General features: G+C 37.6%; 1 protein-coding gene across 1 annotated transcript in view; it reads right to left on the bottom strand.

The window, feature by feature from the left end:
* SLC13A1 (solute carrier family 13 member 1) overlaps positions 1–23,578 on the bottom strand; it is a 108,056-nt gene that overhangs the window by 37,865 nt on the left and 46,613 nt on the right. The window contains exons 7-12 of the mRNA XM_007471291.1: positions 22,694–22,845; positions 11,815–11,934; positions 7,167–7,265; positions 6,636–6,737; positions 3,392–3,498; positions 963–1,072 (exon numbers count right to left, since the gene is read on the bottom strand). Coding sequence (XP_007471353.1) covers positions 963–1,072; positions 3,392–3,498; positions 6,636–6,737; positions 7,167–7,265; positions 11,815–11,934; positions 22,694–22,845 — 690 coding nt within the window. The remainder of the gene's footprint in view (positions 1–962; positions 1,073–3,391; positions 3,499–6,635; positions 6,738–7,166; positions 7,266–11,814; positions 11,935–22,693; positions 22,846–23,578) is intronic.

The following is a 23,578-nucleotide window of genomic DNA, read 5'->3' as shown; positions in this document are numbered from 1 at the left end:
ATTGACAATAAAGTCAGAAGTAAAAACCAGTCTTCCCTTAGACTGTCAAGAATGGAACAGAACAGATAGTCATTTGTCTTGAAAAGTCTAAAAATATAACTTTTCAGAAACTGAAGGACTTGACATGATATCTCTCTCACCATCGTTTTTACTTTGATGACTGAATAAGGAAATGGAATGTCCATGAGTTTTGAGCCTGTCACAGAAGGCTACTAAGTCCCAAATAATTAGTTAAAGAGGAGAGGATTTTCATGGAATTTTTGGAGAAGATACTTTTCTTCTAGCAACCCTATAATGACCAGGGCAATTTCAAGGGACAAAGGCTTCCCCAGACTTCTACTTTATATCAACTGCATAGATGACAGGCCAAAGAAATAGCCAACTTTATTTCTCATGGCGGTTTTGTTTCTTCCTACAATTAGACACAATACAATATGAAACATGGCTATGTGAAATTCTTTCTGGACTTCATTCAATAAGCATGTATTAAGTACCTTTAATGTATTTAATATGTAATAAATAATGTGATAAAGTACTATTGTTTCTCATTCTTCTTTGGCAACATTAGGACCATGATATACTGCAGAGACATCTGAGAGCTACTTAAATTCATCATGAAATAAGGTGAAGGTATAAACAAAAAAAATATGTATATATGATTTTTATATAAGATATTTTTCTTACCAAGCTGGTCTTCTAATATTATTTCATGGATTTAGAATTCTAATTTTCTTTTTTCTTTTGATGTGCTGGAACATCATAAACAATGATGTTTTATGCTTATAAAAATTCTTGAACTCTGAACTTACCTCATCTGTGTGGTACAGTTACTGCATGGCTACTGAAATCTGCATCATTACAATGAAAGGATGAAGTTGAGCATTCCAAAAGCTTGACTGTCTTTGCGTTCTTCTTTCAAACAGCCTAGTTAATTGCTAACTATCTTAGACACAGAGTATTACCTCACAGCCATCTGCCAAGGCAAACCCTCCACCAACAAGAATGGCTATATCCCAGGGCATGAATGACTGGAATTCTTTCCAAGTAATCAGTGGAGAGTAATCAAAAGCAACTGAAAAACAAAAGTCCTACAGTTACACATTGCTTAAAATATGACAATATGACATTGCTTATTATCCTAAATAGCCATCTCACAAGAAGTTTTTAATATTCTTGTATTGTTCTTAGGTAGGAAACTTGATCTGGACTTTGAGTAATTTCCACCTGGCCTAGGTAGAACATGATATTATAAAAAAAGAAAAAAAATCCATAACTTGTAAAAATCCTTTCTATTTTATTATAGAATAAATTTAGATAAATAACACTGTCATATATAATACTATTCATTCATTCATTTATTCATTCATTCCACTAACATCTTTGCCTACTATGAGTCACAAGTGCATTGGGCTATACTGTCCTTTGCTATGTGAAATGTCTGTAATACGCCATTGGTTCAACAGCATCAGTGGAACATTATAATTATTATTCACTTATATCTATTTAAATATTTTATTGTTTCTTCAGATCATGAGGAGGGTCATGATAGATTCACCAGAATTTCTGTTTAAAATAATTTGAAGTTCATATTTTAAAATTTATGTATTATTCATGAGACCCTTAAAATGCTCATAAAGCAATAATCATAAGGCTTTCTCTTGATATTTGGGTCCTGATAGCTCCATTGATTTGCTTAGAAATAACATAATCCATGAACACATTATGCCCATTTAACATTTGTGTGTAACAGGCAAGCTTCTACACGGTGAGGTTTTAAGGTTACTAATAAGTCCCCTTCCTGTCTCCTTATCCCAAACCTAAACCAAACCTACCCTCACTGTTGATGGATATTTTTCTATTTCCTGCTCGAATTAAAGCCATATATCCTGTCAAAATGCAAACATCTCTGAATGTACCTCTCATCTAAAACTGAATATTTTATGTCTTATTTGGCATTTAAAAACCTAGTGTGAATGAGTTTATCAGGGAGAAGAGGAGCTGCAGAATGAGAAGGGAGAGGATGGTGGGTAGGGCAAGGCTCTTTCTGAGAAGGGGACTCAGATGTGGGAGCCAGAGGAGTTAAGCCAAGCATAGCGCTTGCCACTGCAAGGCCTTAGGGCTTCGACTGCAATGGTCAGAGTCCTCAGGGTCTCACAGGAATCACTGCTCTCTATTACAACACCTCCTTATAACACATGAAGAACAAAGTCTCAAGCGAAGAACAAAAGGCATGTATTTCTACACTATACTGTTTACATATATCATGTCCTGGAAATGTGACCCATTAGTCATTTATTCTGCCTCAAGGAGGCAGGTGGGCCAACCCAACTGCGTGACTCCCGGTTCCATCCCAGCAGATAAATAAAAAATAAAATAAAATAAATAAGTACATAAATAAATAAAGGATGAGTAACCAACAAAACCTACAACTCTGCTAGGCCATTTCCAAACAATTTTTTTTTTTTTTTTTTTTTTTTTTTTTTTTTTTTTTTGTTATATGTGGGCCTCTCACTGTTGTGGCCTCTCCCGTTGCTGAGCACAGGCTCCAGATGCGCAGGCCCAGGGGCCATGGCTCACGGGCCCAGCCGCTCCGCGGCATGCGGGATCCTCCCGGTCCGGGGCACGAACCCACGTCCCCTGCATCGGCAGGCGGACTCTCAACCACTGCGCCACCAGGGAAGCCCCCAAACAATTTTAAACCATTTTCCCATATTGACAACATATGAATCTGACTACCCAAAATACGCTGTGCTAGTATAAAGCACAGGCATGGATGGATCCTATGATTAAGAAGTGTGTGTGTGTTGGGGACAGGATGGGTATATGCACATAAACACACACACTTTCTTGTCTATGTGTTATAACGGCAATGAATGCTCCCACTGAATGTGGTTTCTTTCAACTGTGACACTAGGTTATGGCTAAGTGTGGGGTTGATTTGCATTTTCTCCAAGGCTACTTGTGAGGCTGTAAATACTTTTCCCCTTCAAACTCCTCACCTTTTTAGATCCTCAGTATTTATTACCAAGGGCTCATGTTGAAGTATGACTTCCAAGTTCCTTTTCCTACGTTTGCCAATAGTAAGATTAATTCCGATTATGACCAGGGAAGTGGGTACATGGCAGACCAAATAGTATCACCCAGAGCAGAATCCTAAATAACCATGGTGCATAAGGAAATCTATGTCTAGCTTCTGCAAAGTAAGATAATCTTTCGTATAAGGAGAGGATGTGTGCTGTCTGAATAGGGGTTGCAGTGTATAAACAGGAGATGTAAGCCAGGGGCTGTGTCCATGTCCATTCCTTCTGTTCTACGTGTTAACTGAAACCAAGGGAATTTTGTATTTTTGCTCTTCTGTCCGATTCATTCAGAATTATAAATAATACTCAACCAGTTTCTCCTGTAGGTATAGTTTTGGTCAATCTCTTAGCTGGGATAAGAAAGAACAGGAGTCCTACAAGTAAGGCAACAGTTGCATCTGTAGCAAAACCAGGGTACCTGAAAAAAAGACATGTATGTGCATTAAAAAATGCCATCAAGAATTTGTATGAACTAAGCACCAACTGATTATGCTGATAGCATAGAAGCAGAAGTGGTGGTATTGGTAATTTATTCTGGCTAATCTGCTCTAAAGTCTATAATTCCCAACTAAATATGTAACTTAGTGGGACTGAAAAATCTCAGATCACATTCCCATTGTTTTCATATATATCTCCTTATTTTCAAAACCATGTATACATATGTTGATATACTAGGCCAAGAGTTCACTTTTAGGTAAATCTGACAGATCTGGGAAGTAACTTCTTTGAATTATTTCTTTAATTTTATTGGCAAAGCATTGAGGTTGAAACAATAGGCCAAATCCTGTATAAGTGATTTATAAAAGCCTACTATTGAATTGTGGCACGGCATGGATGTTTTGAGTGTCCTTTAAAACTCTTCTGTAAATTGTGAAAAGGAATTGATCTGTTTTTCTAAGATATAATATCTGCTTCTGTGTTTATAGGCCCTGGCCATATCATACAAATGAAATCACCCATTTAATGCTTTGCACCTTGTGAAACTCAATCAAGGATATTAATTATTAGAATGGCTTTGAGGTACTCATAAATGATCACTGAACAAATTAAGAGTTATTCAGGAACAGATGGGGTCTTAGAATCACCAGGCCATTCCAGCAAGTAAAACAGGTTCCCAGAAGCCCCAACAGTTAAGAAGTATCTGGAGACCAGATATGAATGAAACAGTCATAAATAATTAGAAGTCAGTTTAAAAGTTAGCATATTAAGTAGTGAATCTTCGTAGTCTGAAAAGAAGTATGTACACCCTAAAAATTATTTTGCTACCTTGTAACTCAGCAATGCATACATAGTATAGAGGCTCTTTATTCCTGTAATTTATTTGAACAATTTACATAATCAAGGAAATGCATTATTTTATTCAATCTGACAATTTTATAAAGCAGTCTGTTTTCCCCAAATACAGATTTTCTTTATTTCATTGTGGAGTAAAAAGCTGCTTTGGTGTAATTTATTCAACAAACTTAACTCATATTTGTTATTTTATTGTTCCTTATTTCTCTTATTTCAGTTATAATTTTGGTTGAACTTTTGCCAAATTAGGTCAGGCATCATGTAATCTGATTTTGCTTTATATGAAAAGACATATTGAATTCCTTCCAGGTTCAAACAGATGGAATGAAAACATGAGGTGGTAGCTATAAATCTAGATTTATCATTCTAGCTTTGGAAACGCTAAATGCCTAAAACCTCTACATTACAAATGTATTCTACAGAATATATACTTTAAATAAAATCAAGCCATAAATACAGAAATAACTGCTTTTTAAAAGACTTTTAAAACTACTATCATTTTATTTATTATTAGTGTATTTTATTTTGGTTTATTATGAACTAAGGTTGTCTCAGTATTACAAAATATTAAGCTTATGCAAATTTTATTTGCCTTGACAATTTATAAATCTAATTGCCAATTAGATGTATATCTTCAAATCCCTTCTTCTTTCAAAGCTTTGTTTCTTTTCGTATTGTTTTCTCTCAGAATTCTAGATATCATGAGCACCTCCCCAAAGCAAGTACGCCTTGTTTTCCTGCTACAAAAAAAAACATCTCCTGAATTACATTTTCCTCCCATAAGGAGTAGAAATTAGAAGCTGATTATATTGAATTTCCTATTGGGATTTCTGCCTGGTTTTTATTACCCACTGTCTGATTTCATTTGGTTTTTACATACTGGTGTTTAGAGAAGACTCTCCCTCTCTAGAATGATAGGAGTGGGATTTTTAAAAGGAGGAAGAATTATTTTTTCTGTTGGTCTAGGTCCTATTCCAAAACTATGAAGTTCGAACCAAACTATTAAATAATAGTTTGCTTTGAATAGCCTGCTTTGAATGATTGGATACTGCCTTTTGTTTTGACTTCTTGACATGAAACGTTTTTGTCCTAATGGGAATAAAAAGTTTATAAAGCTGCAGCTGATCCTTTGAAACATGTACCACACTGCATTGCTGCACTTGTGTGCTCACTAGGAATTGGGACGCCGACTTGGCAGCTTTAAAAAAATGTTGGCAATGCCTACATAAGCAGAAGGCTCTGATGCAAGAATTTCTTCATTCCATGTGGGCAGAATAGATCTGACTCAAATGTTTTTGGTTTCTACCCCCACTACATGGATTTTTGCTGGGGGATGTGAGACAGGAAGTTCAAATCAGAGATCTGCTGAATTTAGGATCTAGAGGACTTCAGTGAAAGACAGATATGCGAATCTCAAAACCAAAGTATTTATATTGACATGTAGGATGGTCCTTAATTTAGAAAATTATGCTACAGTCTTCCCCCTCACTTCACATAACTCAGCAATGTCTGCTGGGATATTAGACACTGAGAGATAAAATTAACTCTGACCCAGCTTCTAACATTAGTTTGTAAACTCAGTCTTATTGCTTACTCAGGAATTCCTTATTTATAAAATAGGGGCAGGGACGGATTTATAGCAAACTAATACAAAAATGGACATCAATAGAGGAAAAGACAAGATATGAACCAAATAAATAACCCTCCATAGAAATAAAAAAATTAAGCCAGCAAAAATCACAGAGTATGAATTCATATCAGGTTACTAAGAAGTATTGAGTGGCATTGAGTTCACATAATAAACATTTATATTGCACTTCCTGTGGGGAGAAGCGCAGCACTATTCTAATTAGCGCCATTTTACAGATGGAGAAACTGAGAGGTAAGTGACTTGCCCAAAGTAAGTGGAAGAGCCAGGAATGGAACCCAAGCAGTGTGGCTCCAAGGTCTATACTCCTGACCATTTTAAAACATGGCTTTCCTGCAAATCATATTCTAATTTTGTAAAGATGAAAATAGCCTTGTCTGAAGGAGACTTATCTTTAGTTACAGGGTAGTTTGGTTACCTTGTTTGCTGCCTTACCCTAGATTTCATTCCTTATCTTTTTTTTTTTTTCCTGAAAAGATAAGAATTAAAAAAATCTTTTCGATGGAAAAGAAGAAGAAAAAAATCTTATAGTTTTTCAGAGTTATAGGAACCACTTAGGAGAAAAACTGAGTATAAAACAGGAAGTGTTGACAAACATAACATGTAATGCTTACTCTGAAAAAAGCACGGACCAGCCAGACACAAACCCAGGATCTCTGGTGAACCATAGCAGGGCCATTACAATGAAGAGGACTAAGGTCACAATTTCTTGATACCTGTGGGAAAATTCCAATCCTTTCATTTATTTTTCTCAGTTAGGACATTTGTAGAAACTCCCTGAACTATTTTCAGAAGTAGTCTTAGCAGAACACTAAGCACTGTAAAAACCTGATGTATCAAGTATTTAAGAGAATCTGCAGTTAGAAAGGGGCTTTACTCCTCTGTGGGCCTTTCAGCTTCTTGTCCTTCCACCTGGTAAGTTTTAGTTAGACAGGGTATGTATTTTATCATGTTGAGTTATATTCACAAAGGTTAGAACATTCAGGGCCCTTATCAAGTGTAATAAATACACTAAGACAACTGTGCACATATTTGCCTTTAAACAAATACTTGCAGTATAAGCAGCATCTCTCTGTGTGTTTGTTTGCTTGCTTGCTTGTGTGTGTGTGTGTGTGTGTGTGTGTGTGTGTGTGTATGTAACTTACTTTATTGGTCCAAGTTTTTGGTATTCTTGTTTAATAACCTCAGCACAAGCTTTCTGTTTGGCTGTTGCGGTTTTGCCACACTGTGCCATCTCCTTAAAGCTGAAAAGAATAATTAAGCCTGTTAAGCAAAGAATTCTCCCTTTATAGAAGATACTTGTGTCAAAGCATCAGAAAATACAAATCTCCCTGCTAATAACAAAAAGCTGTGCTTTTTGCCTATACCCCTATCTCCTTCTTTGAATTTCTTCTCCCCTTTTTTGTTTTTCCCTGGTTTGCTTAATTTTCAGTGTTTAATTTTCATTCCATATCTCCCATGACATCATCCACTGATCTCTTCCAAGTCCTTTTGCACCACTGGAATTTTGCCATGTACCACTCATCTCTAATTTAATACTTCATTATATACCTGATTGTTATATATTTTAATATATTCTTAAGTATCTTTATTGTTAATTTTCGCACATGTATAAGTTTTATCTCACTAGTGAAACAAATTATTAGAGGGCAGGGGCAGTATCATGGATTTTTTTTTGGCCCAGTATCTCTAAACACTGACATACACGGTAAATACTTGATTCATTCACTCAGTACCTCTGTCAAATTTATGAGATAGTTGGTTGCTAGATCCATCAATTTTCACAAAATCTGCTAAACTCCAGTTATACACTAGGGCACGGAAGTCACATACACTGAAGATGAACAGAGTTCAAACTAGGTCTGTTCTCAGAACTAAAACCGATTCTATTAGTTGTTGTTGTTGTTTTGAGTTTCTTTACTCCTTATGTCCTAATAGCATCAACCAGATAATTTTCCAATTTACTTCTAATAGTAACTGTCAGTCTCTATTTCTTTTAGCTGCTTGTTTTAGTGAGCCCTTTCTCCTGTGACTAATTTACCTATCCTGAAGTCCAGGGTCTTCAAAACCTTGAACAGTTTTTTGTGAAGTGCTGCTCTAAACCTTGATTAAAATTAAAAAATCGGGCCTCCCTGGTGGCGCGGTGGTTGAGAGTCCGCCTGCCGATGCAGGGGATATGGGTTCATGCCCCGGTCCGGGGGGATCCCACATGCCGTGGAGCGGCTGGGCCCGTGAGCCATGGCCGCTGAGCTTGCGCGTCCGGCAACGGGAAAGGCCACGACAGTGAGAGGCCCACATATCGCAAAATAAATAAATAAATAAATAAAATAAAATTAAAAAATCCCTCCAGAGGAAGAAAAAAATGGGAAAATGGCAAGTTTCTTATGGATTATCTCTTGGAATGTCTATGAGTAGTTCCGTTAGATTATATGTTGGTATAGAAAGGACTTCCGGGTATATATCTAAAGACATTGACATCTAGATCTTGAAGAGATATCTGCATTCAAATATATCCATTGCAGCATTATTCACAATAGCCAAAATATGGAAACAACTCAGATGTCCATGGATGGACAAACGGATAAAGAAAAAGTGGTGGTATATACATACAATGGAATATTATTTACTTATAAAAAGGAATAAAGCACTGATACATGCTACAATATGGATGGACCTGGAAGACATGATGCTGAATGAAATAAGTCAGACACAGAAAAACAAATACTGCATAATCTCACTTATATGTGGAATCTAAAACAGTTAAACACATAGAAGTAGACAGTAAAATGGTGATTGCCAGGGGCTGGGGTAAGGGGAAAATGGGGAGGTGTTGGCCAAAGGGTACAAAGTTTCAGTTATGCAAAATAAGTAAGTTCTGGAGATCTCTGTACAAAATAAAGCCTATGAAGAACAATACTGTATTATATACTTAAAATTTTGCTGAGGGTAGATCTTATATGAAGGGCTTTTACTACAAAAGGAAAAATGAAAAAAAACCCAAAAAGCAAAGGAGATGGGAGGAAACTTTTTGGAAGTGATGGAGAAGTTTATGGCATTGATATTGATGATGGTTTCATGGGTGTATGTTTATCTGCAAACACAGTAAGTTTTGTGTACATTTAATATCTACAGCTCTTTGTATGTCAGTCATACCTCAATAAAGCAGTTTTTTAAAAAAAGAAATCAGGGACATTTTCTTCTGTAAAATTGCTGGGGTAAACATTGATATTTTGGGGAGGGCAGCTATCACACAAAGACACATTTCATTTATTTATTTTTCTGTAACCCTGCTACTCAGATTTGTTTGGACTATTACTCCCTGTGAAGGATCAGAGTTTCCTCAGTTTGTAAGTCGTCCATCCTACATATTCATAATGACCCTCATGCACACACAACTCCCAGGGAACATGATTGGTTGTTGTGTTTAAGATCAGTGAGGTAATACTTAATTTTTGTAGCTCAATTCAATTATGACTAGTGCCAGTCTTGAAGTTTTTCCCTTTGTCACAATATAAATCGTACCATTAAAAAAGAAACTGATCCGTGGACTGCCTTGAGAACCATCCGTAGAATTAAAAAGTAGAGTTAAAGAAAAAGATGAGTGAGTCTCCTTAGAAACTGTTTTCTACCCAGTAGACTGCATATGTATTTTGTCACTTTGGTTGGGGATAATCAATAGTTAAGTTAAAAGCCATACTGGCTTTGCTACAAATGAAGGTTAATGTCTTCACAAAGGAACTGATGAAGCATATGACAATGCATCAACCTCTCCTTTTAAATAACTTCCGTGGCACTGATAGATGAGCTTCACTTCCCGAGTGGGTTGGGGTCATTTATGATGGGTGAGTTAACTGTGTTAACAGCCAACACGCTAATCAGAATGTATGGTGGCCTGCCAGAGGAGGGGCTGATAATTTCTGTTTCTCAATCTAAAACCTCTGGAGGTGAACACCCTGGCAGACTGAAAAGGACACTGAAGAATCAGCTGGAGCATGAAACTGTGCCATGTCTAACCAACAGTGGACCATAAGGGGACAGTTTCAACATGCTACTGATCATGATTTATGGACTTGGCCTAATATATGCACTTCACAGGATGTTTTTCCTCATAGAGAAACACATTTCAGTACATCTGCCCTTTATCTTCTTGATTTCTCCTTTTTAAGCGGTGGGCGACTTCAGAATAATGACAAGGGTTGCATACTTATTTTATAAAGTCATTATATGCAGCAAAAAAAGAACAAAACAGCTGTGGGTCTGAGACCGGATGCTTTCTCTGTTGGTTTGGGATTCCTGTCCCCTGCATTCTGCTTTGCTACCTGTACGATTGAATCGACCCCCAAAAGCTTGGATTTCCAGGAAAGGGCATTTAGTATACAGCTAGCCTCTCCCCACTAATGCCCACCTGCTGAAGGCGGTGACATTCCACACATTTGCTTCAGCAGGGGGCCAACTTAGTATACAGCTAGCCTCTCCCCACTAATGCCCACCTGCTGAAGGCGGTGACATTCCACACATTTGCTGCAGCAGGAGGACAACCTCACACTGCTCCCACAATCTGGACAAATAGATTTTTCAAAAAATCATCAGTACCATCTCCCCACTACTAACAAAACTGTGGCAGTTCTGGAGAAGAACCAGGAAGAGGAACAGAGAGAGAAGAATGTCAGTCCTTACATGACTAAGCTTGGAAAATTTGGGCACAGGCATGGAATATGACCTGATTGCAGTATTTTGCTGTTCAAAGGAAGTACAAAAAGCTGACTTCAGTCTCCCCTGCTTGGTGGATAACACGTGTTTTCATTCATAGGTCCTTGAAATTATTTAAATAAAACCCTATGAAAATGAAGTTGAATTTTTGGGGGGTTTTTTTTGGAAAAAGAATACTCAAGGTTTGATATACAGCCCTTTCCCCTTTCTTTTGGAGTATTATATATGGTGAATCTATGATGTAGCATTTTAGATTTTGCTGTGGAGCCCTGTATAATTTTAAGTGTTGGCTGTCATTTAAGTCATGTAACTCATTGATACTTATGAACCACCAACTTCAGTCCCAGCCAAAGAAACACTTGTAAATTCTCCTTGAATGCATATATTTGATATTTTCCAGCTCTTGATTGATCAGTGTTTCCTACCTTGACTTCTCTGTATTCAAATGGGGCCCATCCATGTTAGAATTACAGCATTGAAAGTGATCTTGCTGATCTTCCAGTTAAATTCTATGGTATTTAGTTGAAGATACTGAGACTGAGAATGGATCAGGACTTGCAAAGATCACTCATCTGGCTCGTGAGCAGCCACAACTTTGTCCCTGGTCTCCCAATTCCCAATCCAATATTCTTTCGTTTTTCAAGGGCAAATCAATGTTGGTACTAGGATGAAGCAGGAAGCCCTGCATATTACAGTTTAAAGTAACTCAATAACCTGAGGAAATCCCCACATTAAACCAAGAGGAGGGACAAAACTTCTTAAAATAACACTTTAACAGGTTGGACTGGGTCCTCACCATAATGAGCTTCATATGCCCTTCTGGTCTATTAATGTCTAAATGGGTTGGGATCAAAGGAGACCAAGATGGAATTTCTGTCTACAAACTCTCTTCCACAGTCAACACTGGTTAGGTGATATTCTAGAGGATCCTTAATGTATGTGTTCATACGTGTCAGTTTTGTGGATAAGAGAAATGCAGAAATGCAGCACTCGTGAAATAGGTGTAAAAGCCCTGAATGAAGGGCTGAGAACATGGAACCCAGACACCTTTATTTATCTGATTAACATGGAATATGTACTCACTTGAATCCTAAGAAAAGCCACTGAAGCCAGATCCATGACAAGAGGAGAATAATAATAGCAGCCGGGAAGGACATCAGAAACCACGATCCAAAGTTGATGCAATGACAATCAGGGTAGCGCCTGTGTGAAAATATGGAAACGTATTCAGAGAAGGAATACAAGTGGAATCCTTTCTGATGGTCAGTGGGAAGCAGCACTTCCCATCTTTCCTGTGCCACCAGCCAAGAAGGAAGATGTGGGAGGTATTCACCATTAAATACAGAAGTTAGTTTTACTCCTCACCTCTTGAGTCTGTAACTGCATAATTATTGCTGCTTCCCACAAAAACAAGAGTGGGCATGTTATAACTTTTGCTCCCTTTATTCAATCTATAAGGAAGTGTTTGTGAAGGAACCTACCACGGTACGTGCTACTCATGGAAATGCACAAGAAATGGGTATGCATGGGTGTGTGCATTTTGTTGTTCGTACTCAAATCATCAGTATATGAGTGAGGAAAGACAAACAAGCAGACTTGGGAACAGATGAGAATTAACTTAACAAAACTGAATGTGTCCATTACCATTTCGTCTTGGGAGCTGACATCCCAGACTCGGAAGTGACTCAGACCCCACCCGCGTTGTCTCTTAAAGCTGTTTCCCTCTCTGTTTCTTCTGCCCCAGAGCAACTGCAACCATCTTACCAGACATATTCTAGCCCTTTCTTCCTAGAATTAGACAGTGCTTTGGGGCTCAGTCAAACAGAATAAATCAGATAAAAATAATTAAAAGTCCTGTGGAAAACATCAACTTTTTCCTTTCTCTCTCCTAGTTATTTTCAGCTTTTTAGCTCACATAATAAGAAGAAGACAATAGCAACAAAAAAAGGTCAGGTACAAGCACAGTTTCTTTGGTAACCTCACATTCATTGTTTCAAAACGTAGTCTAAATTTCATATAGTCATCTATTTTATGACTGTGTGGGGAAAAAAAAGAAAATTTGAGAAACAGTTGCCTTTAAATTTTCTTCGTGAAGCAGTAACACAGAGTCAGAAATTGGAAAAGTACAGAATATAATACAGAAGTAATAAAAACACTGTTAACATTTTTTAAAATTATTTTTGAAATCACAAAATATAGAGAACTTTATAGAAATGACAGATTTTCAATATTTTTTTTCTATTTAAATCGTAGCTTGTATTTTTTGCCACTTAAAAAAGATCATGTAAATAAATGAGAAGATTCATGCTACATGCCTCAACATAAGCCAAATTTATTTATTTTAGAGCACTCCTTCTATTTTAGAATGGTTCCTAAAAAATGCAAAGGCTGTTTTTAAAAAAACAAAATTAAGCTTTCAAAACTGCAAATTTTTAATGTTGTCTACAATTTCTTTGAGCTGATCTCCCTGGGTCCTAGAGTTATTGGCAACTTGAGGATGATTCCATCTACTTTGAAGAGATCCTAGGATTAGCTTATATATTTATGCCAGTAGAAAGAGACAAATGATAAGTAAAAAATGCTACAGAATACAGAGAATTGATGAATGGAAAAAAATGCTTCACCATGTCCATGAGGTTCTACTGAGAATTGCCTGCTTAAAAATAAATGTTGTTTTCAGTTGGAAAATAAAATAAGTGGGAAAAGGCTTAAGCTTTTCTCCCATCAATTTATTAGACTTGGATTACAGGTCAGTGGCCTATGTTATTTTGTTCAGCCTGAAGACATTGAGAAATGCTGCTTGGATCAGGTTCAAAACAATGCCCCAAACCCAATTTCATTTTTCACCATCTGTAGCTCATACCTTGAAATCAGGCTGCATTGTTCTCCCCACCCACTGCAGAGAGTCCTGTGAGATTTGACCGAAGAGGGGCTTTTCAAAATTTTTACCTGGAGGGATAGGTCATTTAGAAAAATGAACTCTGGGGGTTGTTTTGTTTGTTTTGTCTTTGTTTTTTAACTCAGTAGTAAGAAAGTAAACACCATGCAGGTGTAAATATTTTGAATGAAAGTGGAATGAGTGGCATTAGTTTCACTGTGGTAGTTCTTTTCCCACTTCCTCATATCCTATAAGTGAAGGGACTGCAGGTGTCTGCCTAAAGCAGATATAGATTTCTTCTATCATAAACTATGTTAAGTACATTTAATTCTAATAGAATCCTTTTCTTTCACCCAACACTGTGTTTTGGGTGTCTACCATGTGCCGGATAGTCTCCTAGTTTTGGGCATGTAGTAGCGAATTAGATGGACATAGTCCAGGCTCTCACAGTTTATATTAAATGAAGAACACAGGCAATAAACAAACAGGTGAGCATATAATGAATCAGAAAATAAAATAGAATAATATGATAAAAAGTTATTAGGTGGAGGGAGAAATTTTACATAGTGTGACCAACAAAAGAGATAGTTGAGATGAGATCTAAATGGCAAGAAGGAGCCAGTCGTGTAGATAACTGGGAAATAGCATTCCAGACAGAGGAAGTAGCAAGTACAAAGGTCCTGGGGTAGGAATGAGTTTGGAAGACCAGTGTGGCTGTGGGTAGTGAGCTAAATTTACAGTCACATGAAATAAAGTCCCAAGAAGTAGCCAATAGGGGTCAGATCATATATAACCTTGTAGGCCATCAGAAGGAATTTGGATTTTAATACTAATGCAATTAGGAGTAATTGGAACATAGTAAGTAAGCTAGTGACATGATCTAATTTAAAATCTATGTAAATTTATGAATTTCATAAAACGTGTTAGCTAGATGGATTGTCAAGATTGACCATAACAAGAGTGGAAGTCGAGTGTGGTAGGCAGAGTTCCAAGATGAACCCCAAGAATCCTGCCCCTGGTATATATGCTTAGTATATTCCTTTCTCCTTCTGTGTGGCCAGAACTTGTAAATAGGGCAAGATTTTATTCCTGGGATTAGGTTCTTTTATGGCTAAAGTGAAAGGATTTTGCAGAGGTTCCCACAAATGGACTCTGAGTTAATCAAAAGGGAGATTATCTTGGGTGGGCCTGACTTACTCAAGGGAGCCCTTAAAAAAGAGATTTTCCTGCTGGCCTAAAGAAGTGAGCTTCCATGTTGCCGAAGGAAGGGGCCACACGGCAAGGATCTAGGGGTAGCATCTAGTTGCTGAGAGTGACCTTACGCCAATAGTCAGCTATAAAATGGGCACCTCAGTAATTCAAACACAACGAATTGAATTCTCTCAACAGCCTGAATGAAGACCCTGAGCTTCTGTGGAGATTGCAGGCCCAGCTGACACCTTGATTTCAGCTCAGCAAAGGACCTGTCTAAACTGCCTAGATGCCTGACCCACAGAAATTATGAGGTAATAAATTCATGCTGTTTTTCTTTTCTTATTTATTTATTTTTAAATTGTTATTTTTCAGCTTTCAAAAACATTTTAAAAACAGTGGAGTTGAGTAGATTTTAGCTTAATTTACATAAGTTGCAGTGAAGATGAAGAGAAGGCAATAAATTTTACAAATGTTTGGCATAAAATGTATGAAATTGGGAAAAGGTGCTATTCATTGAAATGAAGTCTGAGGGAAGAACAGGTTGGCAGAAGGAATGATGGATTAGGAAGCTGCTGTGGGCATGTTAATGTGAGATGTCCCTTAGTTTTCCAAGTGGCCATGGTGGTTAGGCAGTTAGACAAATGAGTCTGGAATTGAGAGGGCAGGTTAGAGATGTAAAATTGGTGGTTACCCACATACAGGTGGATTTATAAACCATGGAAATGGGTGTGATAATTTCGGAAGTAAATGGAGGTGAGCGGAAGAGGAAATGCACCTGGGGCTCCCTATGTCTTAGAGGAATGAGCTAAGCGCATTTAATTCTAACAAAAATCCTGTGGGCAAAGCATTATATTTTCATTTTACACTGAAAAACACAGTCTCTGAAGGTTAAGTGGATCGCTCAAGGTCACAGAATGCAGTCAAGCTGGATATTTACACCCAGGACGAATGTTGAAAACACAACCTCTCTTCATTAAAGCCTAGTGTCCTCAACACCAGCTCCCAGGTGAAAAGAGAAAATTCCATATATATTGCAAGACATCCATAAGCTAGAGTACAAACTTGATGTTTTAAGGACATTTTAGAACACCATATAGGAGTGATGGCACCATAGGAGAGACATGCTTTGACCTAAAGCATGTATGTGCGTCAATGTTGACATTTAGGAAGATGGTGTTGTTGATGCAATTCTTATGTCCATGTACAAGATCACAAATCATACTAATGAAATACACAGTACTGGTCTCAAAAGAATGGGTGCGGTTGTGGACGTTTACAGCCTTGAAACAGATTTTGGCCATTAAGAGTGCGATCAGCTGGTATCCACGCTGATTATAGTCCTTTTGATTAATGACTGTTTTGATGATTTCTGAGTCAAAGTCACTTTTCAGTTTTGTATTTATGTACTTCCAGGGGTTTCTTTTGAAATATTAATTACTCGTTACTCATGAGCCAGGCTTAGCTTTCTAATAGCAATGGCAAAAGTAGAAGCAGCAGCAACAAAAAATGGTTATAGGGTTATTGACAATTTCCCACCTGCCAGGCCCTCTGCTAAGGGCCACGGATGCACTATGCCATTTAATCCTCATAATAATGTTATAAGTTCTAGTTTTGCCTCCATTTTACAGATGCAGAAACTGATGTTTGCAGAAGTTAAGCTAATACATGACAAGACTGAAATCTGAACCAATGTCTAAGTCCAAACTCTGCAATATCCAAATTTCTTCTCTGTTATTTGCCAGAGAAATTCTTTCTTAGAAACACACATTGCTCTTTTCTGCAGGGGGGAATCATAGTAAGTTTTGAAAGTGGCTATTGCTAGGTAACTGGTTAGCCTTCTTCCTCTGGGTGCCTATAAACACATTTCTTTTACCATTTCTAGGTTTGTGAAGCTATAATAGTTATTATTTAACATATAATTAGTGACTGTGCTAATCACTGATAATTCAACTTCTTTCCAAGCTGTTTTGTATACCCACATATTTCACTGCTGACACCTACAAGCTGAATAATCTACTTTGATAATCAGCAAACTACAAAATTTTACTTGTGATATCTTCCATTCTTAATCCACCAAAGGGAGGATGAGTCAGGAGCATGCAATGTTGTGTAAGGGTCAAGTAGGATGATGGCTGAGAAGAGGCTTTTGGTCCTCATCAGTATCCTCCAAGAGGGCAGGTGCAGTGGAACAATGAGGTAGGGGGCAGAATTCGGACTGAAGAGAGTTAAGGAGTGAGGACATCGTGGGAGGGCAAGGCAGCTAGTTTAAATGATTGTTTCAAGTTTGACAAAGAAAAGGAAAAAAGAGCAAGCATGGTATAACCAGAGGTAGAGTGTTCCTTTAGAACAAGGGTAGTGTCAGTCTGGTTTTACACTCAGGGGAAGGAGACAGTAAAAACAGAGCTATGTGAAGTTTGGGGAAAAAAGAGCGAGAGAGAGAATATATTGATTGACTAAGAGGTGGAAGTGGAACGGAATAGAAACAAGAGTAGAAATGTCAGTCTTGGGAAAGAAGGATGTGTCCTGCTGAGTGATAATGAAAAGGGACAAGTGAAGACAGAGACCTCTCAAATCACATGTATGCATGCCCTCATTCCACAGATGAGGAAACCGAGGCTCCAAGAGTTTAAATCATGATCACTAGTCAGTGGAGGCACTTGGCCTGAGTCCCATTGCCCTTTTCACTCTGCAGCCTCATTGCCTCTCTGACCATCTGTGAGGGGGCCATGCTAGCAAAAGTCTTGAGAAAACAACTTTGCTGACAGTGACAAGTAAAGACTGCATGGGTATTTGCATTCATGCGTTGCATTTTCTTTTTATAAAATATAAACCTGCACACATAACAAGTATTATTTGAAAGAGTTGCAAAGCTGGGAATGTGGCTAGTTTGACTGAATCACTCCCTTATTGTCATAAGCTGATGTATAGCTTAGAAAGTGATTTTCAGAACAATACTGAGAAGACTAAGCCAATTCTCTAACTCAGCCAGAAGGTATGAAATTCCTTGTGTTCTTAATCTTTGAATCTAGTACCTGTGACACCTGAATTCTGGCTGCCTTGTGATTAACTCACCATTAGTTATGACTAATCCTTGGAATAGGGCATTCTGGAAATATTCTTTGTTTCCTCTTCTCATCAGGGAAATCGTGCTGGCTCAGTGCTCTCTACCTGACCCTTCTGCTCTGATAGACTCTTCTAGTCATCACCCAATCTCCTCCTTTCCTAACACTATTGTTAATAAATCTCACCCTGTAAGTAAGCCATTTCTTGCTACTCTGGTTCTTGAAAGACCTGCCAATTCTGCCAGTTTCCTTCTCTCCTTGTGTGGATGCTGTATCATTTGAAACTGTTTGGTTACTCCAGAACTTTCATTCCCATCTCCTCTTATCATAAACTGTACTCACATTTCTATGAATTTGTCTTATCCACAAAAGTTGTCTTATGCACAACTACCACCCCTGATTGCAAACTTCTAAAGGCTTCATGAATTACTGTCTTCTTCATCTTTTAGCCCACAAGGGGCACAGGAAGGTGATCAATAAACGTTGGTTGCATTGAACTGTACCAAGACATAAATGAAGTGCTGACTGTTCCTGGGAATCATCTAAGTAACTGAATAATCTTTTGATATTAAAATAAAGTTACTAAGGGAAATATTATTAGGGACAATTACTGCTTTCATAACAGAGGAGTTTTGATGCATCAATATCACTTAACAAATGCAACAGCTATTAATAACATAAAAGGCAATCCTCCCTTTGGAAAATGGTCTCCTCTGTCTTTCAAAATCCCACGTGGGGCTTCCCTGGTGGCGCGGTGGTTGAGAGTCCGCCTGCTGATGCAGGGCACACAGGTTCGTGCCCCGGTCCGGGAAGATCCCCCATGCCGCGGAGCGGCTGGGCCCGTGAGCCATGGCCGCTGAGCCTGTGCGTCCGGAGCCTGTGCTCCACAACGGGAGAGGCCACAGCAGTGAGAGGCCCGCGTACCGCAAAAAAAAACCAAAAAAAAAATCCCATGTGCTCCTGGTTCTCCACCTACCTTGATTAACTTTTCTCATCTTCTTTCTTGTTAATATTTCCTATGAATCTATCCAGGTCTCAATTCTTTTAACTTTTTTTCTCCCTATATGACCATTTCTAGAGTCAAGATTTTAATATCTGTGTTGATATATATAGAGAGTCCCGAATTTACAACTAATTTCAACAATGTATTTGCAAATGCCTGCTGAAAATCTCCTTGTGGATAGATTCTGAGCAGGCCACTTCAATATACTCAAAATAAAATTTATTTATTTCTCTAATGAACCTGCCATGACTTCTCTAGAAGTTCATGACATCACTATCTATACAGCCATATTGTCAAAATTTCCCAGAGTTGCCTTAACCCCTCCTGACCCTTACATCCTCACACCTAGTTACTCACTACCTTCTGACTGTACAGTGCCCTAAGTCTAAATCCCCCCACCACTTCACAGCTAATCTACTTCTGCCTCTCATCATTTGTCAATACATTGGTAATAAACTCCTAACTGGTCTCCCGTCCCCAGACTCTTATAACGCCAATGTGCACACTGCTATTCTCAACTGTGCAAAGACATGCACAGACTATTCCACTGCCTCCCTGAAAAACTGATGACACGATTTTTGTGCTTTGATTTTATGGGTTATTTGCAGTCATTTTCTCCATAAACATGGTGTTTACCACTTTTAAGATTGGGCCAGGTTACACAGACAGATTTTCTCTACTGATCAAGGGGTGCTGCACAGATTTTCTCTACTGATCAAGGGGTGCTGCACACAGCTAGAGTCCTCTTTAAGGATGCATGTTCAACTGTTTCTAGGAAGGTAATATTTTAGGGAGAACAGACTTTGGGGTCTGACTGATCTTGGTTTGGTCTTCAAACTGCTAAGCTGAATGTCAACTTTCTCAACTCTACTAATAATAGCCAACATTAATGGAGCACATGCTTTGTGTTAGGCACTAAGTGCTATTTATTTTATGTAAAACTCAAAACAACTCTCTGAGAGAGAGAGAGAGATCCTATTATTATCTTCATTTATTTTCTGGCAAAATAACAGGCTTAAAGACATTAAGTAATTTGTCCAAGAGTTGGTATTTGAACACAGACATTTTAATCTCAGAGCTATACCTTTAATTACCACTGTATACCACTTCCACAGCAAGGATATATAGGATTGGCAAGGGCTCAATACATGTCACTGTACCTTCTTCCTTATATGTCAAAGAACAAATGTTATTATGTTTTAAATTTTTTCATGGTTTCCATATATGTATGTTTTGTCTAGACAATGAGATGGAATCTTCTTTCTGGTAATTTTTATTTTTTGCCTTTTCCGAAAGAATTCAGAACCATGCCTTGCACATTGTCAGTCCTCAACAAATGTTTGTTGATTGACTGAGTGAATAAGTGAAGATCTGTTTTTTATTTGCACAGAATAAAATTTAGGTTTCTCAGAATTCATTGTTCTTATTTCCTTTGTGTAAAAAAGAGAACAAAAGACATCACATGTATAATATATAAATATATTTTATGTATAGGTAAATAGATAGACAGATAGATAAGGCTTTTAAATGTGTTATCCAATCTCTTCCTCCCATAGTTTATTTGTAAGATAGCACTTTTTTCTAAATGTCAAAGGCAGGAAATCATTGACTCTCATGCTTATGTACCCTTTGGAAGTTGGCAAGACCCAAAATGAATTTGTACAAAATGATTGTTGGTATTGCTCAAAAAGATGGCAAGCAGTGTCAAGAGAAAAGGTGAGATTATTGTAGTGGATTTGGAAATAAAGGGCGGTTTCTCTCTGGCTCCAAACATCTGAACATAGAAAAGAAATCTTTTTTATTTTCTGCAGTTTTAAGTTTCTGAAACTTTTTCCAGTGAAACTGAAGGCATTTCATTCCATTGTTGCTTTGGGTTGCTGTTGTGTTTTTTAGGGTCAATATTTAAGAAAACATTTATTAAATATCTAGTTTGTTTAATAGTATCAATTATATTTTGTTACATAAGGTTGTTTTCCCCCTTCTATTTTAATATTTTCTATCAAGAAGGGATACTTTGAGTTTTTTCATATAACTTTTTTCCCCCATATAACTCTTAATGTTAAAGAAAACTTGAAGAAAAAAAATCACTAAATTTTAAAGTACATTTTAAGTATTTTCTAAATTTAAAGAACATTTTGGCCAAATTCCCATGATTAGGAGAACTAGAAGATTAGACAATTGGGGAAAATAGTTACTGAAACATTTTGCCCAAAGTGCTACAATGCTCTCAATCTGTCATTGCAAATGGATGAATGCATTCAGAGAGTCAAAGGAACAGTTAAATAAAAGAAAGAAAATTTTGTCGATACATCGGGCAAGAACACAAAGACCAAGGGCAAACTCAATATGGTCATTTTGACAATGCCAAGTAATTTCATGGGAATGGTGGAAACCAGCAGTTCTCTAACACCAACAAAGATAAAACATAAAAAATTGGTCTAAATTTTAGAAAAAGAGATTTGCAGAGAGGACTGAAATGTGGAATCTCTTTCTTTGGGGGATTCGTGTGAAAGGACAGAAGTCTAGCTTTCAGAAAGGGATCAGTACATTTCCTATCTTGAACTAGGAGATAAATGGGATAAAACTTCTCTGCACTAGGAATTTCAGAAGTCTCCCACTTATAAACCAAATGTCTTTCTAAGGTTCCTTTCTAAGTAGGCCGTTGGAGTACACATGATGGTTGTATACTAATAGAAACAATAAGCACACATGGAGGTCTGTGTTATAAATTCCCTAAATTGTTCTGTTAGTGTTCCTTTTTGTACATGAGTTCTCATTCTTTCCAGAACGGAGGGTGACATTTTTTGAAATCTTGGATTTCTTGGAACATCTTGCAAATAATTTCAGAAAGTTCACAGAGTTTGTGAGTCTGTTTCCTAGAGTGTGGTTTTCCTAAATTTTTCTGTGAAAAGGACCTAAATCCTGTTCCAGGCCATCCTCAGCACTGCCCACCTTCCAGGCAGTCTGACAATTATCTGTCCTATTAGTCCTTGAAAATATACCTTGGGTGCAGGATCAGATTGAGCTCTCACAAAAAAGCATGGACTTTCAGACTGTTGCTTCAATAGTTCTCACATGGGACCAAGTATCTTTACATAGTCTACTTCATTTAATTCTCACAATAATCATATGAACTGTGACTATTTTAGGTATGAAAAAATTAAGTCTTGGAAGAGTTATTTACTTTTTATTGTTCAAATTCACAAAGTAAGTGACTGAAAATTGTGGAATTTTTAACTCAAGTGCTCTGACTGTATCCAAGGTTCCCCATTTTCTGCACTTGAGTAACATCACAGCAGTAACTTATATTCAGATTCATACATCTGTCCTTAGAATACTTTATTACTGCTATTTTTGGTAATTGCACAATCCTTCAAATCTTTTTCAATCTCAACACCAAATTTTCTGTAATGAGCAATTCTGTTTCCTGCTCATCATTTAAGTTCAAATGTCAGTTGCAAAACCCTACATAAATTGTCCCATGTAAACAATCCCCTTTCTTTGTAGGTAACTACCATTTGCAATATTATTTATAATGAAAAGTGTCTTCTGTGTTTGGTGAGCATGGTCATCCAGGAGTTATTTCTTTTAAGGTGACCTTGCAATCTGCAAACACCTGTTAATTCACTATGTCCTACATATTTAACTCCATGGGAACGAGTGGAAGGGCATGTTTCTAGACATATAGAAGTCCTGATGGGGAACAAAGGAGAGTTAACTCTATATAGCATCTCTGTCTTTGGATTCTCTGAAACAGGTAAGAATAATTCTTATAATTTGTGTGTTGTCCATTTATTAAGTCACCAGTCCAACAGTTTTACTTACATATTGAAATGCTCAGCGAAGATCAAGTTGGTGGAGGTACCAGTGATCGTTGTCAATCCACCAATGGTAGAAGAGTAAGCAATGCACAGGCACATAAGTTTACACATCATGTGGTCCTTCTTTGTTCGATATTTGTTTCCTGTGCCTGAATTCTGTTCAACAATAAAATGTACTATGAGAACAGCTCTATTTGTGGTCATAACAAGCAGTAATAGCATTTGTTATGGGCTGAATGTTTGTGCCCACCCCACCGCAAAATTCATATGTTGAAACCCTAACCCTCAATCAGATGGTATTTGGAGATGGAGACTCTGGGAGGTAATAGGGTTAGATGAGGTCATGATGGTCGGGGCCTTGCATGATGGGATTAGTGCTCTTGTAAGAGGAGGCACCAGAGAGCTTGATCTTTCTCTCTCTGCCATGTGAGATCACAGAGAGAAAGCAGCCATCTGCAACCTAAGGAGAGAGCTCTCATCAGACACTAATCCTGCTGGTACCTTGATCTTGGATTTTCAGGTTCTAGAACTGGGAGAAATAAATGCCTGCTTTTTAAGTCACCCGGTCTATGGTATTTTGTTGTGGCAGCCCAATAATGGAACATTTATCTTTCCATCAATAGAAATGTTAACAATGAAAATACATAACCACTGAAATACTTTACACAGTTTCATTCATTCATCCTTCTTTCTTATTCCTCAGCCAACTCTTACTTCCTTTCTTCCCTTCTCACCAGACACCCCCAGATCTTTCCAGGGTTTTCCCTCTGAACTGGTGGTACATGGTCAGTGAATTCCTAAACCTCTTTTTGGAGTGTTTCTTTATTTTGGCACTTTCACTGATCCTCCCCAGAGGATACCACTCCTTCTGAAATTGAACGTTTTCACC

This window comes from Lipotes vexillifer, unplaced genomic scaffold, assembly GCF_000442215.2.
Source record: "Lipotes vexillifer unplaced genomic scaffold, Lipotes_vexillifer_v1.1 scaffold618, whole genome shotgun sequence".
Lineage (NCBI taxonomy): Eukaryota > Metazoa > Chordata > Mammalia > Artiodactyla > Lipotidae > Lipotes > Lipotes vexillifer.
Note: the sequence above shows the minus strand (reverse complement) of the source record. Positions and strands in the feature narration are given on the sequence as shown.